General features: G+C 40.2%; 1 protein-coding gene and 1 long non-coding RNA gene across 3 annotated transcripts in view; one reads left to right on the plus strand and one right to left on the minus strand.

Annotated features, from left to right (window-relative positions):
- Positions 1–340: 340 nt before the first annotated feature.
- LOC129767760 (CTD nuclear envelope phosphatase 1 homolog) overlaps positions 341–18,874 on the minus strand; it is a 36,780-nt gene continuing 18,246 nt past the window's right edge. The window contains exons 2-5 of one of the 2 annotated variants that reach the window (XM_055768943.1): positions 13,734–13,982; positions 6,564–6,746; positions 6,300–6,494; positions 341–595 (exon numbers count right to left, since the gene is read on the minus strand). In XM_055768943.1, coding sequence (XP_055624918.1) covers positions 6,303–6,494; positions 6,564–6,746; positions 13,734–13,982 — 624 coding nt within the window. In that variant the 3' untranslated portion in view covers positions 341–595; positions 6,300–6,302. Of the gene's footprint in view, positions 596–6,299; positions 6,495–6,563; positions 6,747–13,733; positions 13,992–18,874 lie in introns of both variants that reach the window. The other variant, XM_055768942.1, reaches the window with a different exon arrangement.
- On the plus strand, positions 13,763–15,315 carry LOC129767761 (uncharacterized). The gene is made up of 3 exons (XR_008741571.1): positions 13,763–14,553; positions 14,659–14,829; positions 14,919–15,315. It is a non-coding gene; the product is annotated as an uncharacterized LOC129767761 (long non-coding RNA).

Here is an 18,874-nt window from a genome sequence, read left to right on the forward strand (position 1 = left end):
GCTTTATCTCTTAAATATTCATGTTAATATACACTCAATTAATCGTAGAATCTTTCATCATAAATTAATTTGTCTTCAACTTGTACTTAGCTATTAAAACAAACACTCAGGTAAACGCATCAAATAATGTCAATGACATTCTCGCATCCAACATATGTCTGTCGCCGCTACCTCAATTTAGCGGCCAATTTTATGAATAATATTGAGTTGAGTAGCTGGGCCCATCGATAAAGGAACAGTGCTCGATGCACAAAACGAACGCGTTCAATTTCGAACTGAAGGTAATAATCAGACGAACCGTTGTCGGCAAGTTTTCGAAGTGATGAAAAGCTGGAAGATGATGGCTATTTGGACAGTGCTTTAAATAACTTACTCTTACTGTACGAAATACACTATTCGTCTTTTTTTAAATTAGTTATTAGTGTGTTCTCGTTTGCATTTACTTTTTTGTCCTTTCTTTAGTGTAATTCAGGTTTATCTTTGACGTTTTCTGTCTTTCACCGTACAAAAATGATTTCGTAATTTAGAATAAAATAAACGAATATTTGTAAGATTTCAGAAGTCTCACAGCGCACCATAAAATGTTACTTAAATTCTGCAACGAAATGAGGAAAAATAGTATTTTATTACGACATTTGATAATTATTGCATTCGAACTGTTACATATGGATAGCATTGTATAAAAAAATCACATCAAATTGTTCTATGTTCACGACTATTGTGATCAGACTGAGTAAATTTAAAACAATGAACACGTAGGTTCATTTTGAACTGATTATGTCCATAAAGGCCATAATTGAAAGGAAGTGCACCAGAGAAGATCACCTGGGAAAGTGAACCGAATTGGGTAACAAGTCATGTTATTTGTCGACATTAAAGTGGAAATATGATAATTTCGGAATAATACTCTCAAAATGGACTGATACGGATTGTTTTTCTACACGAATGAAAAGTCAAGAGTACATTAAGAGCTTTAGAATTGTTTGCTGTCGTTTTCACTATAAAAACATTTAGATGACGTACGAAAGTTTGTATTACTTGAGAAATATATTATTTTCTGTCCAAAGTCGGAGCGACTTCGCAATATTTTTAGAACCAGAGCAGTGCATCCAAAGCACCTAATGAGTTATTCATGGTTATTACGCAAAAGAAGAAACAGATAAATAATCCAAATATGAATAATAAATAATCCTACATATTCTAAAAATAATCTAAATAATAAAAAAAACCTGGGTTGCGGCAACCTCTCTCTGAAAAAAACAACTTCACAGAGATCGACTCTATGAGCGTAGTAGAAGAGGATGTAGTACTGAGCAACGCACCCGCGGATGTCTCGCTCCTCCGTTATCCTCAACACTCCTACTCGTTGTGAGTCGCCAAAGGATGAGAGTAATGAGAGTAACGTCACTACAAAAACTGGATCTAAACACATTGCGGACCGTTCACGAGATTTCTCGCGTTTCGCGTTCCGTCTGTTACGGATGGATCACAAAATAACCCGTGTTTTCTACACTTGAAGGTTAAATCCTTGGTTTGCCAAGAATCTAACAAGGCCTGCCGATGGCTCGCCTTCGTCTCATCCACATCGAAGGAAACGATCTCATTCGTGGAATCCGAACAAATGAAGCGTTCAAGTTTGCCGAGGATCGGAACTACAAGCTCTAGAATACGCGTGACCACAGTGCAAGTCGGAAGAAATTTCTTTTGATGAAAAATCCCCCGGTCAGAACGGGAATCGTTCAGGTTCGGCATGATAATGTGGGACGCTAACCACTGGGCCACGTGGAGCACCGGAACTACCTAGTAGTGACTAAAAACTCATTCTCAAAAAACCGAAGCAAAATCTTTGCTCCAGCAAACGAGAGGGGTTGAATGAGCAAAAAAAGGTATTCATCATGTTCTTAAAAACAATATCAATACAAAAACCGCTGCCGAATCTGGAATCTCTTTCAGGGCGGCCTTGGAGAAGATCAGAGGTGGAATAGGATTATCCCAACACTAACCTATCAACGGTTCAGTTAGATTCCATTCAGGATGCTCTACTGATTAGAAACCAAGAAACGAACTGGTGAGACCTAAATTTATCAACCACTTCAAAGAATTTATAGATTTTCTTTTTGCTTTTTTCCCACAAAGCGCAATATTCAACAACGAGAAACTCAAAAGACACATAAAAAGTCAAAACGAAAATCTCTCCACTGACAAAAGCTCGAAGAGACGTCAGCAGGGTAATGCGAAAATTCCTCGCTAAGATCCTCCGAAAACCATGAAGCATGACAATTTGGCATTTCCTGACCTAAGCGGTACAAACTCAGCGGTTACCGCTAGCAACTTCGCAACTTCGATTAAGCAGAGGGAAAAAGGTGAATTTCTTGAAACCCCGTATCACTCCGAATCCAAAACGAACACGGATACTGGAAGAAGCAAAAAAGTTGACCATATTTTCAAACAAGCAGATGGGATTCCGACTCTCCCAAACGAAGACCGGATAAGCCAACCTGATGCGGATCACGAAGGTTCTGCTAATAAACCTTTATCATGCTAAAGAAGATCTATAAAAGACGCTGTGGATCTAGTTCTTATCCAAGAGTCTTGGGTCCACAAAGGAAGAATAGAAGGTATTCAAACAGGTTCATGTAAGTTGTTCTACGACGACAAGCATGACTCTAAAAAGAGCTGTTGTATTAGTCTATGCAAATATGAAATGGTTTTCTATTAAGGAGTGTATCGAAAAGTAGTCTTAAACTTTCAAACATCAAAATAAAACTGAAAACGTTCAGAAAGTGTTTACAAAAGTGAATTTTACAAAAGAATATAATGTTTACATAGCAATGAAATGGAAAAATCAAGCTTATTGTTGATTTCTAAAAAATTGAGCGAATCTTAGATTTAACTCCACTCATCAAATTCTGCACAGTAGTCTTTGTGCACTTTCTGGACGCTGCAGACCAATTCTTCTTGAACTCTGACATATTTTTAGACGCTGTACCTTCTTTCATGAACTTGTCTTTAACAATTGCTCAGTAACGTTCAATTGGCCGCAGCTCGGGACAGTTAGGTGAGTGAGGTCTTTTCCGACGAACATATTGTTGTTTTTCGAAAACCATTGTGGAGTGAATTTGGCATAATGTGCCAATGCCAAATCTGGCCAGAATAGAGGAGGAACCTCGTGCTTTCTACAAAGTGGAAGCAATCTCTTCTTCAAGCATTCTTCCACATAAATTTGAGCACTTTTTTTTTATTTAAGTCATTTATTTTTATAGGCTCAGTTACATAGGTTTAAAGGAGCCGAACTCTTAGCTATACTTTTATTAGTATATATCAACATGTTTCCTTAAATCTAGGGTTAATAAAGTAGGAAACCGATTACTCGCGGTCGACTCGAGATTAGAAGGGTGACATAGTTTCTTTTGGAAAAGGAGGGGATATAAGGATATTGTACAATGTTCACACTCGCATAAATTTGAGCACTTCTAGTTCCTTTTTTGAAAAAAGTAGACGATCGCATGCCACACGTACAAATTGCTTGCCAAACGAGCACTTTTGAAAAAAAAATTCCATCGCAACAGTGGTATCCGCTAATGGTACACTCTCTTCATGTGCTCTCGTGACCGAGTGGTTAGCGTCAAACCTAACAGCCGGGGGTTCGGGTTCGATTCCCGTTCTGGTCGGAGGATTTTTCACCAAAGAAATTTCCTCCGACTTGCACTGTGGTCGAGAATATTCAAGAGCTTGCCACTCGGAAGACATTCAAGGCGTGTTATTTGGCATAGAAATCTCAATTAAGTACTAGTAAAAAGCACGCAAGTAATACTACGTTGAGACGGCGTTGAGACAAGGAACGTTAGTGCCATGTAAGAAGAGTAAGACACTCTCTTCAATCGATTTGGTATAAAATTGAGGTTCCAGCAGCGTTCTGGAATCTTCTTTGACGTATGTTTCGTCATCCATGAGAATGCACTGGTTGGGATTGTTCAAAATACGCTCATATAGCTTTCGAGCTCGTGTTTTAGCGCGATCTTGCTGCTCCGGTGTTTATTTGGCCACTTTTTGCTTTTTATAGGTCTTTAGACCATGTCTCTGTTTAATCCGCTGAATCATCCCAAAACTGGTACAAATCACGAATAGATGCAGACCTGTTCTTCTGAATATAATAACTTTTCAGTCCAATTTCGGATTGCTTGGTCCGGGTTTTCGTCCACTTCTGCAGAGATCCTCGAAAGAACACTCATTACCGAACTTTGCAACGATAAGTGCCGACATTAACGACCGAGCTGAGTTTTTTTTAGAATTAGTCTCGTCAAAAAACATAGACATCACTAACAAAGGTAATGAGGGGGGCGTCGCTGATTGATGGTCAGTTGCACCCCAATAGGAAGTATCCCGTGTCGGCCACACGTACAGAGCATTGGAGACTGCAACATCCAAAATAAGAGAATACAATGTAATACTAACCTTGAGTCAACCGTGAGTAATCGGTTACATATTACTAACATAGTCATAAGGCAAAAATTAAACTATTGAACTCCCGGCCCCGTTAAGTTAACGCAGTATGAGCCTCAATAAAAATATATATGTATTTTGGAAAAAAAGGTAATGAACTAACGTCCACGAACGCTATCAGACAAGAAGTCTTAGAAGCCCGGTTATTTCAGAGAAAATTCATAACTGTCACATTTCGGAAAAGGCGTCTTTGTCTGACACATTATTTTGGAATGGGATGGTGGCTTGACAGTTCAGAGAGAATATCGAGATCCCAAAAAAAACAATTAGACCGGTATTCCTTTGAACTCGAGTCAAAAGCTCTCAACAAAAAAATAAGGACGATTCAGCAGCTTGCTTCAAAACATTGAACGAAACAATATTTTCTGTCTACAACAGTGATTGCTCACTAAAAAAAGTTTCTTCAACAAGGAATGTTCCTTGGTGGAATGAAAGATTCGAACGGCTTCGCAAAACAGCGCGGAAACTGTTCAACAAATCTAAAATTACCTCGGATTGGTCCCAATATAGGAGAGTCCTAAGCGAATATAGCAGAGAACTAAGACGATCTGAACGAAAATCGTGAATTCATTACTGCGAGAGCATTGAAAATACCCCAATGGTTGCAAGACTCAATAAGACTCTGGCAAAAGACCACCCCAACGAGCTTGGTTCCCTTAAGAAGGATGACGGGTCGTGCACAAAATCTCTCTGAGAAGTATTAGACTTACTGATGAAGACTCGACGAAGCACACCCTCGAAGGCGATGGAGGCTATCCTTCACCTGTTATCTTTGAACCAACATCTTCAGCTAGAGGCTATGAAAAGCGCCTTAAAGATGGAAAAAAAACTAGACGGGGACAAAACTGGGCACTTGAGCATCCTGAATCTCTTACTCGTTGGACCATTCTCAGAGATGAAATGATTGGATGGAACCTAGGACTAATTATGACATTCCATGCAGTGCAATCGAAACTTCTCGTTCAGTATGGGATGAAGTTGGTTCCAGTGTTCGTACAAGTGCAATCAAGTGTATGGTCCCATCGTAAAAATTTCTGTAGCTATGGGGAACTGGCCAACAGTTTTCCAGGCAGAAGTAGCTGCAGTAATAGAATGTATAAATGTCTGGCTTAAAATAAATTATAGCTAATATTTGCATCTTCTTAGACAGTCAAGCGGCCTCAATGCTTTCAAGTACTGTTCAAAAATTGTCTGGGAATGTATTTGTCTTTTTCGGCAACTAAGTCAGATAAGTTTGGTACAACTGTACTGGATTCCTGGTCATTGCTATACAGAGGGAAATGAACAAGCAGGTAAACCCACAAGAAGGGGCTCAAGCTCACCCTTCACTGGTTCAGAACCATTCTGTGGAATTTCTGATTATCTGTTGAAAAGTGAGCTGAAGAAATGGGAAGACCGGGAAGTGATAGCCAATTGGATGGCTGTACAACTTAACGAGTCAAAAACATTTATCACACCGATTATTGAAATTACTCAACTGTATTACGAGTAAATACCATCTCAAAATCATAGGTTTAGTACAAGATGATATTAGTCGCTTTTGTAATGCTGAAAGTAAAGCCACGGAACATTTGCTCTGCAATTGCGAAGTTCTAACAAGACGCAGACTTCAACACCTTGATAAGGCTATCAATCAAACAGATTATTCCTGATTGGCAGTTCTATCGCTATAGCTTTCAGTCTACTTCTTCATCAACAAGCAGTATATAAGCTTGAAGCATAGTAGAAAGACGTTTAATAAGATGATACGCTAACCTTGGTAACATTGTTCTGGAGCCGAAACAAACTGAACCTACCTGCTACCACAAACGGTGTAGGTGAAGATTTCGCGAAAGCACAGATCGTACGTCGTTGGTGAACCTCAGCGCATCCAACATGGGTAACAGTGACAGTAAACAAATGTCCATTGGGTCCGAAAACCAGGATTTGATCGGTATTGCATTGTTCGGGAAACATCGATACGCACCAGGTGAATTGTCTATGATGAATATCTAAAAGGTAGACAAACAAATCGAAATGTTAATTAAGAACACCATAATTTTGTTTATCTCTATGCTTACTCTATTGAGATCGCTACATATCGCGGACAGATCTTTGGTGTACGAACCAAAGTCGGGCGTACAATGCTGCCGGTAGTAGCGTCGTTTCAGTATGTTGCGGCCATTGTCCAGCTTGTCGGCCACCGCAGCGCCGTAAATCTCCATGCTGGCCGTGAACACGACTAGATCGTACCACTGTGATACCTGGATGGACGAAATAAGTATAGAATAATATTACAAACACAATGAATATGTGCGAAGAAAAAAATTTCTCGCTCAAAGATACAAAAATGGTAACTTAGTTTAATAGAAATTCTAATACATACTAACACCGTTCGATTAACTTGTTTTGTATATTGTTTTTCTGACTGATTATTGTTATTCAATTATCGCGTAGGAAGCCAAATTCAACCGAAGATTTATTAAGTCTCAAGGTTTCGATGTGAGCCTAGTTAAAAAGTTTAACGATATAGAAATTTTATTAGAATGATGTTCAATCGTTTCGTACACAATGCGCATCTTATCTGCATATATTTGGCTATGAAAGTACTAAATTGATTGCCGATTTAGAGATCGTAGAGACACTTGCGTATACTAGTCCGCGATACTTGACCGGGTCGCGATCATAATCTTATGCAGTAGCGTCGAGTGAGGCTATCGCACCCGGGCAGAAGCGTCTGGTTCCACCCCCTCTCTTCAATATATGGAGTATGCTGAATGGTGAAGTATTTGTTAACGTAGGAGTGTGTCTGCACCCCTAAAATCGTGTACCTGGGAGCGGTACGCACCCTCGCACCCCACAGTCGACGCCACTGATCTTATGTTCTCCATATATGTCTTCCTTAGAAACACAAAAGTTTAGAGGATTTATACTTTTATATAGTTTTGTTTATTTAACCCATTAACCCCTTCACCTATAACGTCGAACCACACTCGTGGCGATTAGACTGTGCCAGAACGTACAAAATCGAACCTCACACGTCGTCTATCGATGGGAAATGGATACATGCTTCAGGCGTGTGATGATGCGGGACTGCTACGATCGTAAGTAAGATACACACACTCAGCAGAGTATCGAAACGACTCACTGTGCTCGTGTTTGGGCCCTGTTGTTGGAAATTAAATCATACGGCAAGGGGCTAACGATTTAAAAAAATATTTTTTTAACAAAATCCATTGGTGTAATTTTGATTATTGAAGTTACAGAAACCCCAATCTTCAAGATTTTTTTTTTCTGTTCTCCCGTTTTCCGGGAATCAAAAAGGCGCAAAACAAAAACATTGGTCAAAACCCACATATTTGTGCCTGTAGGAGGTTCAATCCAATGTTTTTCCCTACATTACAATGTGTGATCTTTTATCAAAGTAATATTGTAGAAAAGGTTATGTTATTATGTGGTTATGTGAGATTATGTACTTTCGGCACATAGTTGCTTTAAACCGAATTTATTGCCTAATAAATTTATACAAAATCGAACAAAATTGGTAGTAATTGGTAGTAATTGGTAGTAAGTGGTAGCTAATAGACTAAGCTATCATTGAATACCAAAACATTATGGTTGTTTTCCGAAGCAATGAAAACTTATCGAAGTTCCTGTTAAATTTTTTGAACGCTTGGCATAAAACGAGTTAATTAGGCTCATTAGCGTTTTAGCTGTGACGGCCTTTATCTTGTACATGGTACATGTTTTATCGTTTCTATAAATTGGAAAATTACACACACAGTAGCCATTTAGATGTAAGAGTATTCTTTCTGTTCTTTCACTGTCCAGTTAGATCAGATAACGGAAACAGTTCATATGATCATTATTGTTCTATTGATTGCACAACAGTCCGATGTTTCTTACAGAGCAGAGTGAATCGTGAATCGATCTCCATTGTTGATGATTGTAGCGTGGACGTAGTTATTCCATAACAACACAAAGATGGTCAATTGGGGGGCTTGGATTTCGAACTCACGATCGATCGCTTAGTAAGCGAACGCGCAACCAATGTGGCTACGAAGACGCCCACAATTTTAATGATAAAGGGTGTGTCACATCAAATTGCATCACGGAAAAAACGCTGTAGAAATTCGCCCAGTAGACCGATCCTTTTGAAAATTTTAGACAGTAAAATAAAAACTATTAAACAACTTTTGGCATTTTCTTTTTATTCATACTTCGAGCCCAAGCCCGTATGCTGGCACCTTCCTCTTTACCCCGTCCATAAGGTTCTGTACAACGTCAGGTTGTAGTTTTTTTTGTACAGAAATCCATTTTCTCTTGAAGTCCGCCTCCGATTTGACAACTTTTGGGTTCTTCCGGAGGGCCTGCTTCATAATCGCCCAATATCTCTCTATTGGGCGAAGCCCCGGCGCGTTGGGCGGGTTCATTTCCTTTGGCACGAAGGTGACCCCGTTGGCTTCGTACCACTCCAACACGTCCTTTGAATAGTGGCACGAAGCGAGATCCGGCCAGAAGATGGTCGGGCCCTCGTGCTGCTTCAATAGTGGTAGTAAGCGCTTCTGTAGGCACTCCTTAAGGTAAACCTGCCCGTTTACCGTGCCGTTCATCACGAAGGGGGCGCTCCGCTTTCCGCAAGAGCAGATCGCTTGCCACACCATGTACTTTTTGGCAAACTTGGATAGTTTCTGCTTGCGAATCTCCTCCGGAACGCTGAATTTGTCCTCTGCGGAGAAGAACAACATGCCCGGCAGCTGACGAAAGTCCGCTTTGACGTAGGTTTCGTCGTCCATTACCAGGCAATGCGCCTTCCTCAGCATTTCGGTGTACAGCTTCCGGGCTCGCGTCTTCCCCACCATGTTTTGCCTTTCGTCGCGGTTAGGAGCCTTCTGAACCTTGTATGTACGCAGGCCCTCCCACTGCTTGGTCCGCTGGACGAATGAACTTGACAAATTCAGCTTATTGGCGACATCCCGGACCGAACTTCTCGGATCACGTCTAAACTGCTTAACTACACGCTTGTGATCTTTTTCACTGACGGAGCATCCATTTTTGCCGTTCTTCACCTTCCGGTCGATGGTTAGGTTCTCGAAGTATCGTTTTAGTACTCTGCTGGATTGGATGATTCCCAGCATCTTACCGATGTCCCGATGTGACAACTCCGGATTCTCGAAATGAGTGCACAGGATTAATTCACGACGCTCTTTTCCGTTCGACGACATTTTTCCAAATTTACGAAAAATTGACAGTGAAGCATGGCCAACGTGATCTATACAGTCTTATCTGATTATAAGCGAAAGCTGAAGATATAATTCCTAAAATTAAATTTCTACAGCGTTTTTTCCGTGGTGCAATTTGATGTGACACACCCTTTACCATCCTTCATAGTTTGGACTCTCTGTTGGTCAACTTCAGCGGCCATTTTATTTCGCGTCCCATTTATTTCTGCAGCATCCCGAGTCACTTTGGCTCCCTTGGCAATTGCCCAATATTTTTCGAATGGGCTGAATCGGGTGGATTGAGATCTTTCCCAATGTAATAGACACCATTGTCACTGTACCACAGTATCACAAATCTGACCAAAACTACACTGTATCTTTGTGAGCCTCAATAAACAGAAGGAGACGTTTCTGCAGGCACTCTTCCCTATACATTTTCGTAGTTTATGAGTCCCGGATTTGCCTTAATTGTTCTCAATACCTTCAATCTCAGTTTTCGATCGTAAGTTCCACAGTCGATTTTGGGGTTTTGCGATTTTAGTACCTGACCACGCCGAATTTTAATGAGGGTGTCCAAAATCTAATTTATTCTCTCGAATCAACAACAATTCTCTTCTAAACGAATCAACGTAAATTTTTTACGGTCGAAAGATACAGATTTTCCAAACAATTTACAGTCAATAGATTTCAGATACGCCTACCACGACCACTGCTTCTGAAAGAACAGTTCATCCGGATTCTAAACGTTTCAAGTCTCATCTGAAAGCGTAAAAATCGTTTTGAAACAAAATATCTGAGTTATCCAATCATGACGGCAGTTCCTTATTTTGGTTATACCCTTTAACAACAAATAGGCTTAATTTAAACCGTATTAAAATAGTAACTCTCATCATATATAGACCATTGAATACGTCGCAGAGGGTCAGAATGTCAGAATCAACCATTTTTGGATATTTTTGTATGAAATCAGTCCAAAACAAACATATTAAATCAAAAGTTAAATTCCAGTCGGCTGACTTGTTCGTCAGTCATTGATGCAAATATTAGCTTGGTATTCGTTCCACTACTGATAAACATACCGATGAGAGCATTGCTGTATTTATTCCACCTATAATGATGGAAAACATTTTGCACCTTTTGATCCTAATTCCAACCAGCAAAAACGTCATTTTCCTAATTCCGTTAATTGGTTGTCTTAATTCCAATAATCAAATTGTTATAATAATGAATCGTTTTGAATAGTAGATTTGATAATGTTTCTGTTGTTTTAAACGAATTAAATGAGTCGAAATCAATAATCGAATGAATTGAAGTAGTAATATGTCGTTTATTTATTGGCTACACAGCTTGTGATGAAGATTCTTCACTGGATTTTCCAATAATACCTGAGTAATTAACAGCATCAGGATATAACGGATACAATCCACATCGCCGGAAGCCGTTGACCAATATCGATTGTAGGTTCGTCATTCTATCCACAGCTTTCGAGGGGTCGGAAATAGCTGACATCCAGCAGTTTTTCTTGCTGTGGCTCAATTTTCGGCCTCTGCCATATCTCTTTTTGCATCCTGGATTTGTACGGGTGTAGCATCAACGTAGCCGCTAACAGCACGGCTATATTTCCACAAAACAGTGCAGTGTAAGATTTTAGATCAGTGTTAACTTCTTTTGCCTGAACGTTTTTTGGCCGGAACCACCTAAAACCAGTTCTTTTGTAGGTATTGTACGTACTGTTGTTTCGTCCAAATTGAACATCTGTCCCGGACATTTCAACACATTGAACAGCATTTCCTAATGGATTTCATGAAACCAGCTCCTGATTTGTTGCTTGAAAACAGTTACACGATACTTTGACAATACGCTTGGCACCCGTTTTAATATTCCTGGATGCGTTTGAAGAACCCATTGATCCATTTACGAGACGGTATTCCTACGCTGTGCTACGCTCAACAGTAATCCCTTTTTGTTCACGGGAAATTCAGCTTTTGCTTTGGCTAACGGTCATTCAACTATTCGTTCTTCTGTGGCATCAAGAACGGTTGCTTTTTCAGGACGTGATCTGGAATACCTTCCTAAGACCTTCTTGTGCATTGCTGAATACGGAATTCCGTGCAACGGGAACGGAAAATCCGGTTCTCACCATTTCCACAGCGTCTGCTATTCTTGAGCTATCCTATTGTATGCGTTTCTGACCGACGTTTGTTCTATTCATCGCAATATAGCAAATGAGATCTGTTGGGTGGAGTAAGAAACAAGTAGAAATATGGGTATCCAGCTATGTTTATTTTGGTGATAACTTATCGAATTTGTAATGAAAAGTTCAATTTTCATTGTTTTCGGAGATTTTCAATCGTTTACACTTTGTAAATTCATAACAACAGTGCACAATGCTGTTAGCCACTTTGCTAAGGAAAACAACAAATATTGCGAATGACACTGCGACGAACGATATTGGCTGAAATTAATACAATAGTACTTGGTTGCCAATTTTTTTGAATAATTATAGTTTTGCTAGTATACATAATTAATTTAATTAGAAATTTTTATCAGAAAAAATAAGATAGCTAGTGAGAAAAACCGTATTTTATGTCAAGTGAGCGGAATTATGCAACGGCTGGTATAAGCTGGCTTCACGGTATTCAAATTTCAGATTGTAATAAAATTTTCTAGTTTAACAGTTTGTTCCAATAGTTTCTACCGTGAATGGTTCCAACGCTTTTCACACAAAAGGGATGCTCCGTCATGCGTGTGTAGATATATCTAACATCCACTGTGTAGTTCATATGATCACACGGAGCAACTGCATGACCACGCATCGCACCTCATATGCAGACTGACAATGCTCTGCGGAGACGTTGTTCCGCTACGTCTTTCAGTCGAGGACCACAAACGGAAAATGCTCTGCCAAGACGGTGTTTTTGACCTAGGACTACGTCTTTTATTTCTGTATTAAGGGGCAAGTTCAAATGTCTAAGAGTGATTATTGACCCGAAAACTTGTTTCAATAGCTTAAAAATTTCTTTGAAAACAGGGTATTAAAATCACACAAATATGTATATAAACGAATGCCCGCTCGGAATGATATTTCTGCAAACCGGAATAAATTTCCCCAACACAGACTTTAAAATCAAGGAGTGTGGGGAAATCGGCATTGCAAAAATATGCAAGGTGCGGGTACTTTTGTACCCGCATGCCATTTTGCACTCCGGAATGTGTGCGGACTTCAAAAGTGGTATGAACAGAACGCTTTGGCTCGGTTGTTCAAAACTGCATTAGAAGGTATCCTTTCATATCTTCAGGTTTCTGTGCTTCTACGTATATCGTTTGGCAAAATGTTGATAACAATTTGCTGCGATAACGTCGATTGAACAATATGCGTTCAACTTACATGTCAAAATCAAAACTGAGTGCCTGAAGTTCATCAAATCAAGCAAATTTGCGGTTCGAGAAGTACGTTCACTTGGGAGACACAATAACTTCAGAGGGAAATGAAAAATACATTGATCGTTTAGACATTCTTCCGTTCACATATTTTAGAAGTCCGAGAATAAATTCGGAAATTGTTACATTCAATCACTGGTTCAATCAATAACTTTATCGATACACTCTAATTAAGCCAACGATAGTCCTAGGTCAACCTTGTGGTTATATCTTAGGTATAACCATCCCATAGTTTTTTACAAAGCAAAAACAAATAGTTGTTAACGAAAATTATTTTATCCGCTGCATAAATATAATGGAGATGAGTGAAAACTAATAAAAAAAGTATGAAATAGTAATGAACACTATAACTATTTTCATCACCATCCAACATTGGCGGGTAGAAACTAAGTTGCGATCCGAACACAAGTTTCAGAACGATATGAGTAGGTGAGAGAAAATATATCGGACACGATGTAAATGATCTCACCACTAAGCATAACAGATACGGGGTAATTTATTTACGCTGTCTCGAAATCAGAACTGCTTCACCCCACTTTAGGTACTGTAAACCAAATCTAAATATAAACAACCACAAGCGATACTCACAATGTCCAAAAAGTAGTCCACGTGGGGCCGCTTGTGCACGAAGAATCGCACCGGATGCCGGTCGATCGTGACCTTGACCGTGAAGTCATGCGGAGTGCCTGGCTTGACGGTGTTCCGGGGCATCGCGTCGTGGTGCGAGTGTATCAGCGTCTCGTCCAGATCCAGCACCAGCGTCTTCCGCTGAACCATGCTGAGCCGGTGCCGGGACACCGGTGACATCGGGAACAGTTCATATTTCACCGGTTGATGCTGTACAAACTAAGTCAGTTGATTATCGTAGGAAAAGAAAAGGCAAATCATTTGGTGTGATGGTGGTGTAGTGTTTTTTTCTGTTATTATTTCTGGTTCAATGATGGCAGCAGAGATGTGCAGCGGTGAAGGAAGCGCTCTGTTTTTTTTGGGAAAGGGAACGAATGCGCACGCGAAATTATAAGAAGCAAATGGTTGTAAACAAAAGATTCGATTCGCTACGTAATAGAGTCTTGCGGCGTGGGAACTCGATAGTGGAACATCTTTCTCCAATAGGAATTATCTGTTTGTAATGGCACCGATTTGCTTCGAGAAGCAAGCTCCACCATTCCACTTCGCGAACCGTTAATTACACACATGATTATGATGAATCTCTAACGACAAAGCATGTCGCAAAAATTACAACATCAAGCGACCTCTTCTTATTGCAAAATCGACAATGTGCACAAGAGCTAGACAGCACTCATGGCGGGGTAATCTCATTCAATAATAGACATGATGTGGCCACTCAACCCGCCTGCGAATGGAAACTCTGTATTTGAAGCAATAATTGCTGGCGTCTGTCCAAAGAGTACGTGAGTTATATAACCGTAAAAGTAAGCCCCTTGCTTCGCTATACGGCTAGCTTGTTTTGAGATTTTTGAATGTGACATTTTTTGTTTGTTTTTTTTTGCAGAAAGAACAATTCTCAGTTTTAACTTTTTGTGAATTCGTACAAGCTGTACGCAGAGAGTTTGTAGGTCTCGAACAAAGTTGTTTTGAGTAACATAACGCTTTGATATCAACAAGGTATCCGTCGCTCAAACTTCAATTCCTTGGCGAATCAAAATTTTTCAATGAAAAATTGGTATGGTTACAAATAAAAAAAGAACAAAATACTACTCATGTAACACATAATAATCCGCATTTGAGTACCTATTTTTCATTTCATTGCAGACCTTTCGCATCCGTTACATAGGAGCTCAGCTGGCAGTTGGAAACATTACATTTCAGAAGCAACTCCACTAATCTGCGTATTGTGTGCCCAGATCGGTACCAAGCAGTGTGTGAACATATCAACTCGCAAAATGGTTCGCATGAGTGTTTGCTAGTCGTATCCCCCTGTGCGACACCAATCATGCATTTAGAAATCCGTTCCGTCGGAATACTATTATTAGAATCCATGCCGAGTGTCCCCCACCGGGACAAACAGAGGATGAGGATACCCCGTGTATACACGGCGCATAATTGAATCGCTCGGCAATTAAGCACCTATATCACATTCGTTCCTCCTCGCAAACTCGTCCGCTCACGTGAGCGCATATGTGACAAATAAAGTGATTAGATAGACCGTTGGCCTCAACTGAATCAGTTTCGAATCGTTTGTTTGTTTTATCGCTTGCTCATTGCTTCCGTTTCTCCGTGTCATTGCATGTTAGGCGCGACCAAATTAAGTTGTGTGTACTTGTAGCGTGTGTTTCACAGCGGCGTTATCTCTGTTTCTCAGAGGCTTGTGTTCTATGCGAACGTACCAACATATTTTCTGTATTGAACCGCTTTTTGAGCTAGATTGTTTCGGTTTACAGTTTCCTGAGCTATTGCAAAAACTGACATCCGAACGGTTGCAAAAATCATGCGTTTGTAGCTTACAACATGAGATAATACTACAAACCTCGACCGAAATGCTTTGAAATTGTAACTCAAGAAAAATAAAACAAAATAGTATCATAGAACCGTTATCGACGTTATCAGGAAGTGTATAAATTGTTCCTGTAAAGATAGAACAATTGAATGTGTGTTCTGTGTCCGATAAACTTGAAATTCGATGGAATGCATTGTCATGGACAATGTGTGTCTGGGTTCCAGAGTTAATCTCAACCGAATGGTGGGTCAATCGGCCTACTTAATTTTTATACCGATCGATTACAATTGATCTTGATATTGGGTGTGTAATTTGGTTATATACGTTTTGTCATAGGACTGACAATGTCTTTCAAAAACCAAAATAGATTTTACTGTGAAGGGATTTTGATGAATTGCCTTCCAATAGAAACGGATTTTTTTATTTGGTTTATACGCTATACATTACAATCCCCTAAAAAATAGAAGCTGGATCTGTGGAAAGAGAAAATATTGCAATTTAAGATCCGTCCGATTCACACGGCCAGAGCGTAAAACATTTCTTCTTCTTCTTCTTAAATGGCATAACGTTCCTAGAGGAACAGTGCCAGTCGGAGGAAATTTCTTTGACAAAAAGACGGGTGGGTAATGTCGGGGACATAACCGGAGTGACGTAGGACTATACAAAGGGGACAGCTTTTGTTAAATATATATTTTAAGTATATTGTTTTATATTCTTCTCCTACGTGAATACCTACCTATCTACCTGAAAAATGGATTAGTTTACTGTTTACTCTTTATGAATATGTTGATGGTTCTGAAAAGAACCTTTGGTGCTGTGTTTTTGTTATCACTCGATATTCCCATCTTGTTCGGTTAAACCTTCCTGTTTAGCTATTGCGTTTGCCACTCGCCACAGCTTTCACAGTTGGAAAATTTCTTCCCATCCAGCTTGTGACATATTGTTCAGTAAATTACATTTAATGCGATGTGCCGAAGAAACACTTTGCCACTCACTGAAACTAATTGTTGCCTTGATGAGCGCCGAACCGAAGCTGCTCTGTTCTTGATGCGGGTTTTCTGATTGTCGTGAGCAGCTTTGCAAGCCAACTCGAGCACTCCGACGGCCGAAACTCTATAATCGCTGTTAGGTATACTGGTGCTCCGGCACCAATCCGTTCGGCCTAGTTACCCTTGCGGAGCAATCAGTGAATGCGACCAACAGGGAACTGGAGACCTGCACGGTTCGAGTGAGACTTTGCCTTTCCCTTAACTTGTTCTCCTTTGTTGCGTCCACGATGCCGATGCCGTACAACCACACGGGTTTACGGTTTGAAAGAAAATAAGATATTTTTTGGGAGTCCGCGTGTTTTATACTCTAGCGGTACACACTCACAGGATAGAGACAAATCGGCAGACTCAGCCAGAGGGGCGAGTCCAACGAGACGAACGAATGAGCGTTAAAAGGGAGCGATGGCAAAAAATACATTCATTACGATTTGTTCGCTCATTGGATTCACATGCAGGCTAAAAAGGGTCATTTTCAGGATCACAAAATTATCTTCAATCTAAAGAGTTTATTGTTTTGTTATCACTCGATATCCCCATCTTGTTCGGCTAAACCTTTCTGTTTAGCGATTGCATTTGCCACTCGCCACAGCTTTCACAGTTGGAAAATTTCTTCCCATCCAGCTTGTGACATATTTTACAGCAAATTACATTCAATGGCACGTCGCATTACCACCACTCAGTGTCGGAGTGGAGGTAATTTTAACCTGTAATTGAACATTTGCGATGACAGTGGTACAGTGTCGACTTTCAATGTGGGGTCATAATTTGGACCCCGAACTCTATGTTTACAAAAATGTCCAACTAAATATGTCGCATTGCAGGTCCGTCCAATTAGCTAAATGTCGAGATAAGTGTAAATTACTGTACTTTCAATCTAGAAGCAATTTAAGAATTGGTGAAAATCAATAAGCTCAGAACAACTGCCAAATTCACATACTCATCATATCCTGGCAAACAAATTATGAAAAAATCTATTTGTGTTTTATTATTATTTTGGATATTGTTTTAGAAAGCATTGAACTGTATTTCCTTAACTCTTTTTTGGAAGGTTTAATGGCCCTGAAAAGCGCCTTGTTTTATGGAATGGTTCCAATTTAGAAAACTTAGTACTCGTGGTTTTGAAAAAAACCATTTCGAACGCCCTCGATGCCGCCTTGTTCTGGATTTGCCACCAAAGCAGTTTGTATAAAGAACAAACTTTTTTCTTCTGCTACCTGATGCCGTTTTGCGATTGCGTTTGCCACTCGCCACTCGCTGCAACTGTCTGTTGTCTTGATGTCCGCCGAACCGAATGTGTTCTGTTCCGAATGCGGGTTTTCTTATCGTCGCGAGCAGCTTTACCAGCTAACTCGATCACTTCGGCGGCCGAAACTATATAACGCCGGCTAGGTGGACTGGTGCACTGGTACTAACGCGCTCGGCCTAGCTACCCTTGCGGGGAACTCCAGATCAACACGGTTCGAGCGGGATTTTGCCTTTCCCTTCACTTTTCCTCCATTACCATGTCCAGACATGGCTGCTTGTGTTGGTTTGTTGATGTGTTGTGATGCGAACCGATGTGGTGTACGGTTTGAATGATAATGATCGATACGGAAGGAAGGAAGGTCTTGTATTATAGAGACTTTAAACTTTTGCAGTTCATTCGTCTCTAGCCTTGAGAAAGGCCCTTTGAAAACTCTACTCTACTCTATTACTCTACTCCAGCGCTACCACCTCCGCCCTCTTGCCTTGAGAAAGGCGCTCGATCCCTCGCCGTCCAGCTTGTCCAGCAACGATGTTGTCCAGTCGGTGTCCACACAAAGAATGATCGATACGGCAGCGGAGCGGGGATTTTTAAGCTGACTGGCTGGCTCGAGAATTACGCACTGCGACCAATGTTTCGTTCATTTTTTTCTTTTTCCTTTCCAATCGTGCTTCATTCTATTTCGCTGCTGCTCTGGTTGCCCGTTTTGGTCGGTACGATTTGAGGAGCACAAAATGGACCAATCAAAAATGGGCACATAGTGCATTTTGACAATGCTTGATATTTCACAATTATTCAATTATTTATCTCAAGAAAAATGAAATGTTATTCGTTATGATAGATGCGTAGATATATTTCCTATCAATTGATGCAAAAACCTTTGCGATCTATTGAGAAATGCTCGAGTTATAAGCGTTCCAAATCTTGCATTTTATCTTCCGGTTAGACGTAGTCCTACGTCAAAAGGTGTGACACTAGC

Source organism: Toxorhynchites rutilus, chromosome 2, assembly GCF_029784135.1.
Source record: "Toxorhynchites rutilus septentrionalis strain SRP chromosome 2, ASM2978413v1, whole genome shotgun sequence".
NCBI lineage: Eukaryota > Metazoa > Arthropoda > Insecta > Diptera > Culicidae > Toxorhynchites > Toxorhynchites rutilus.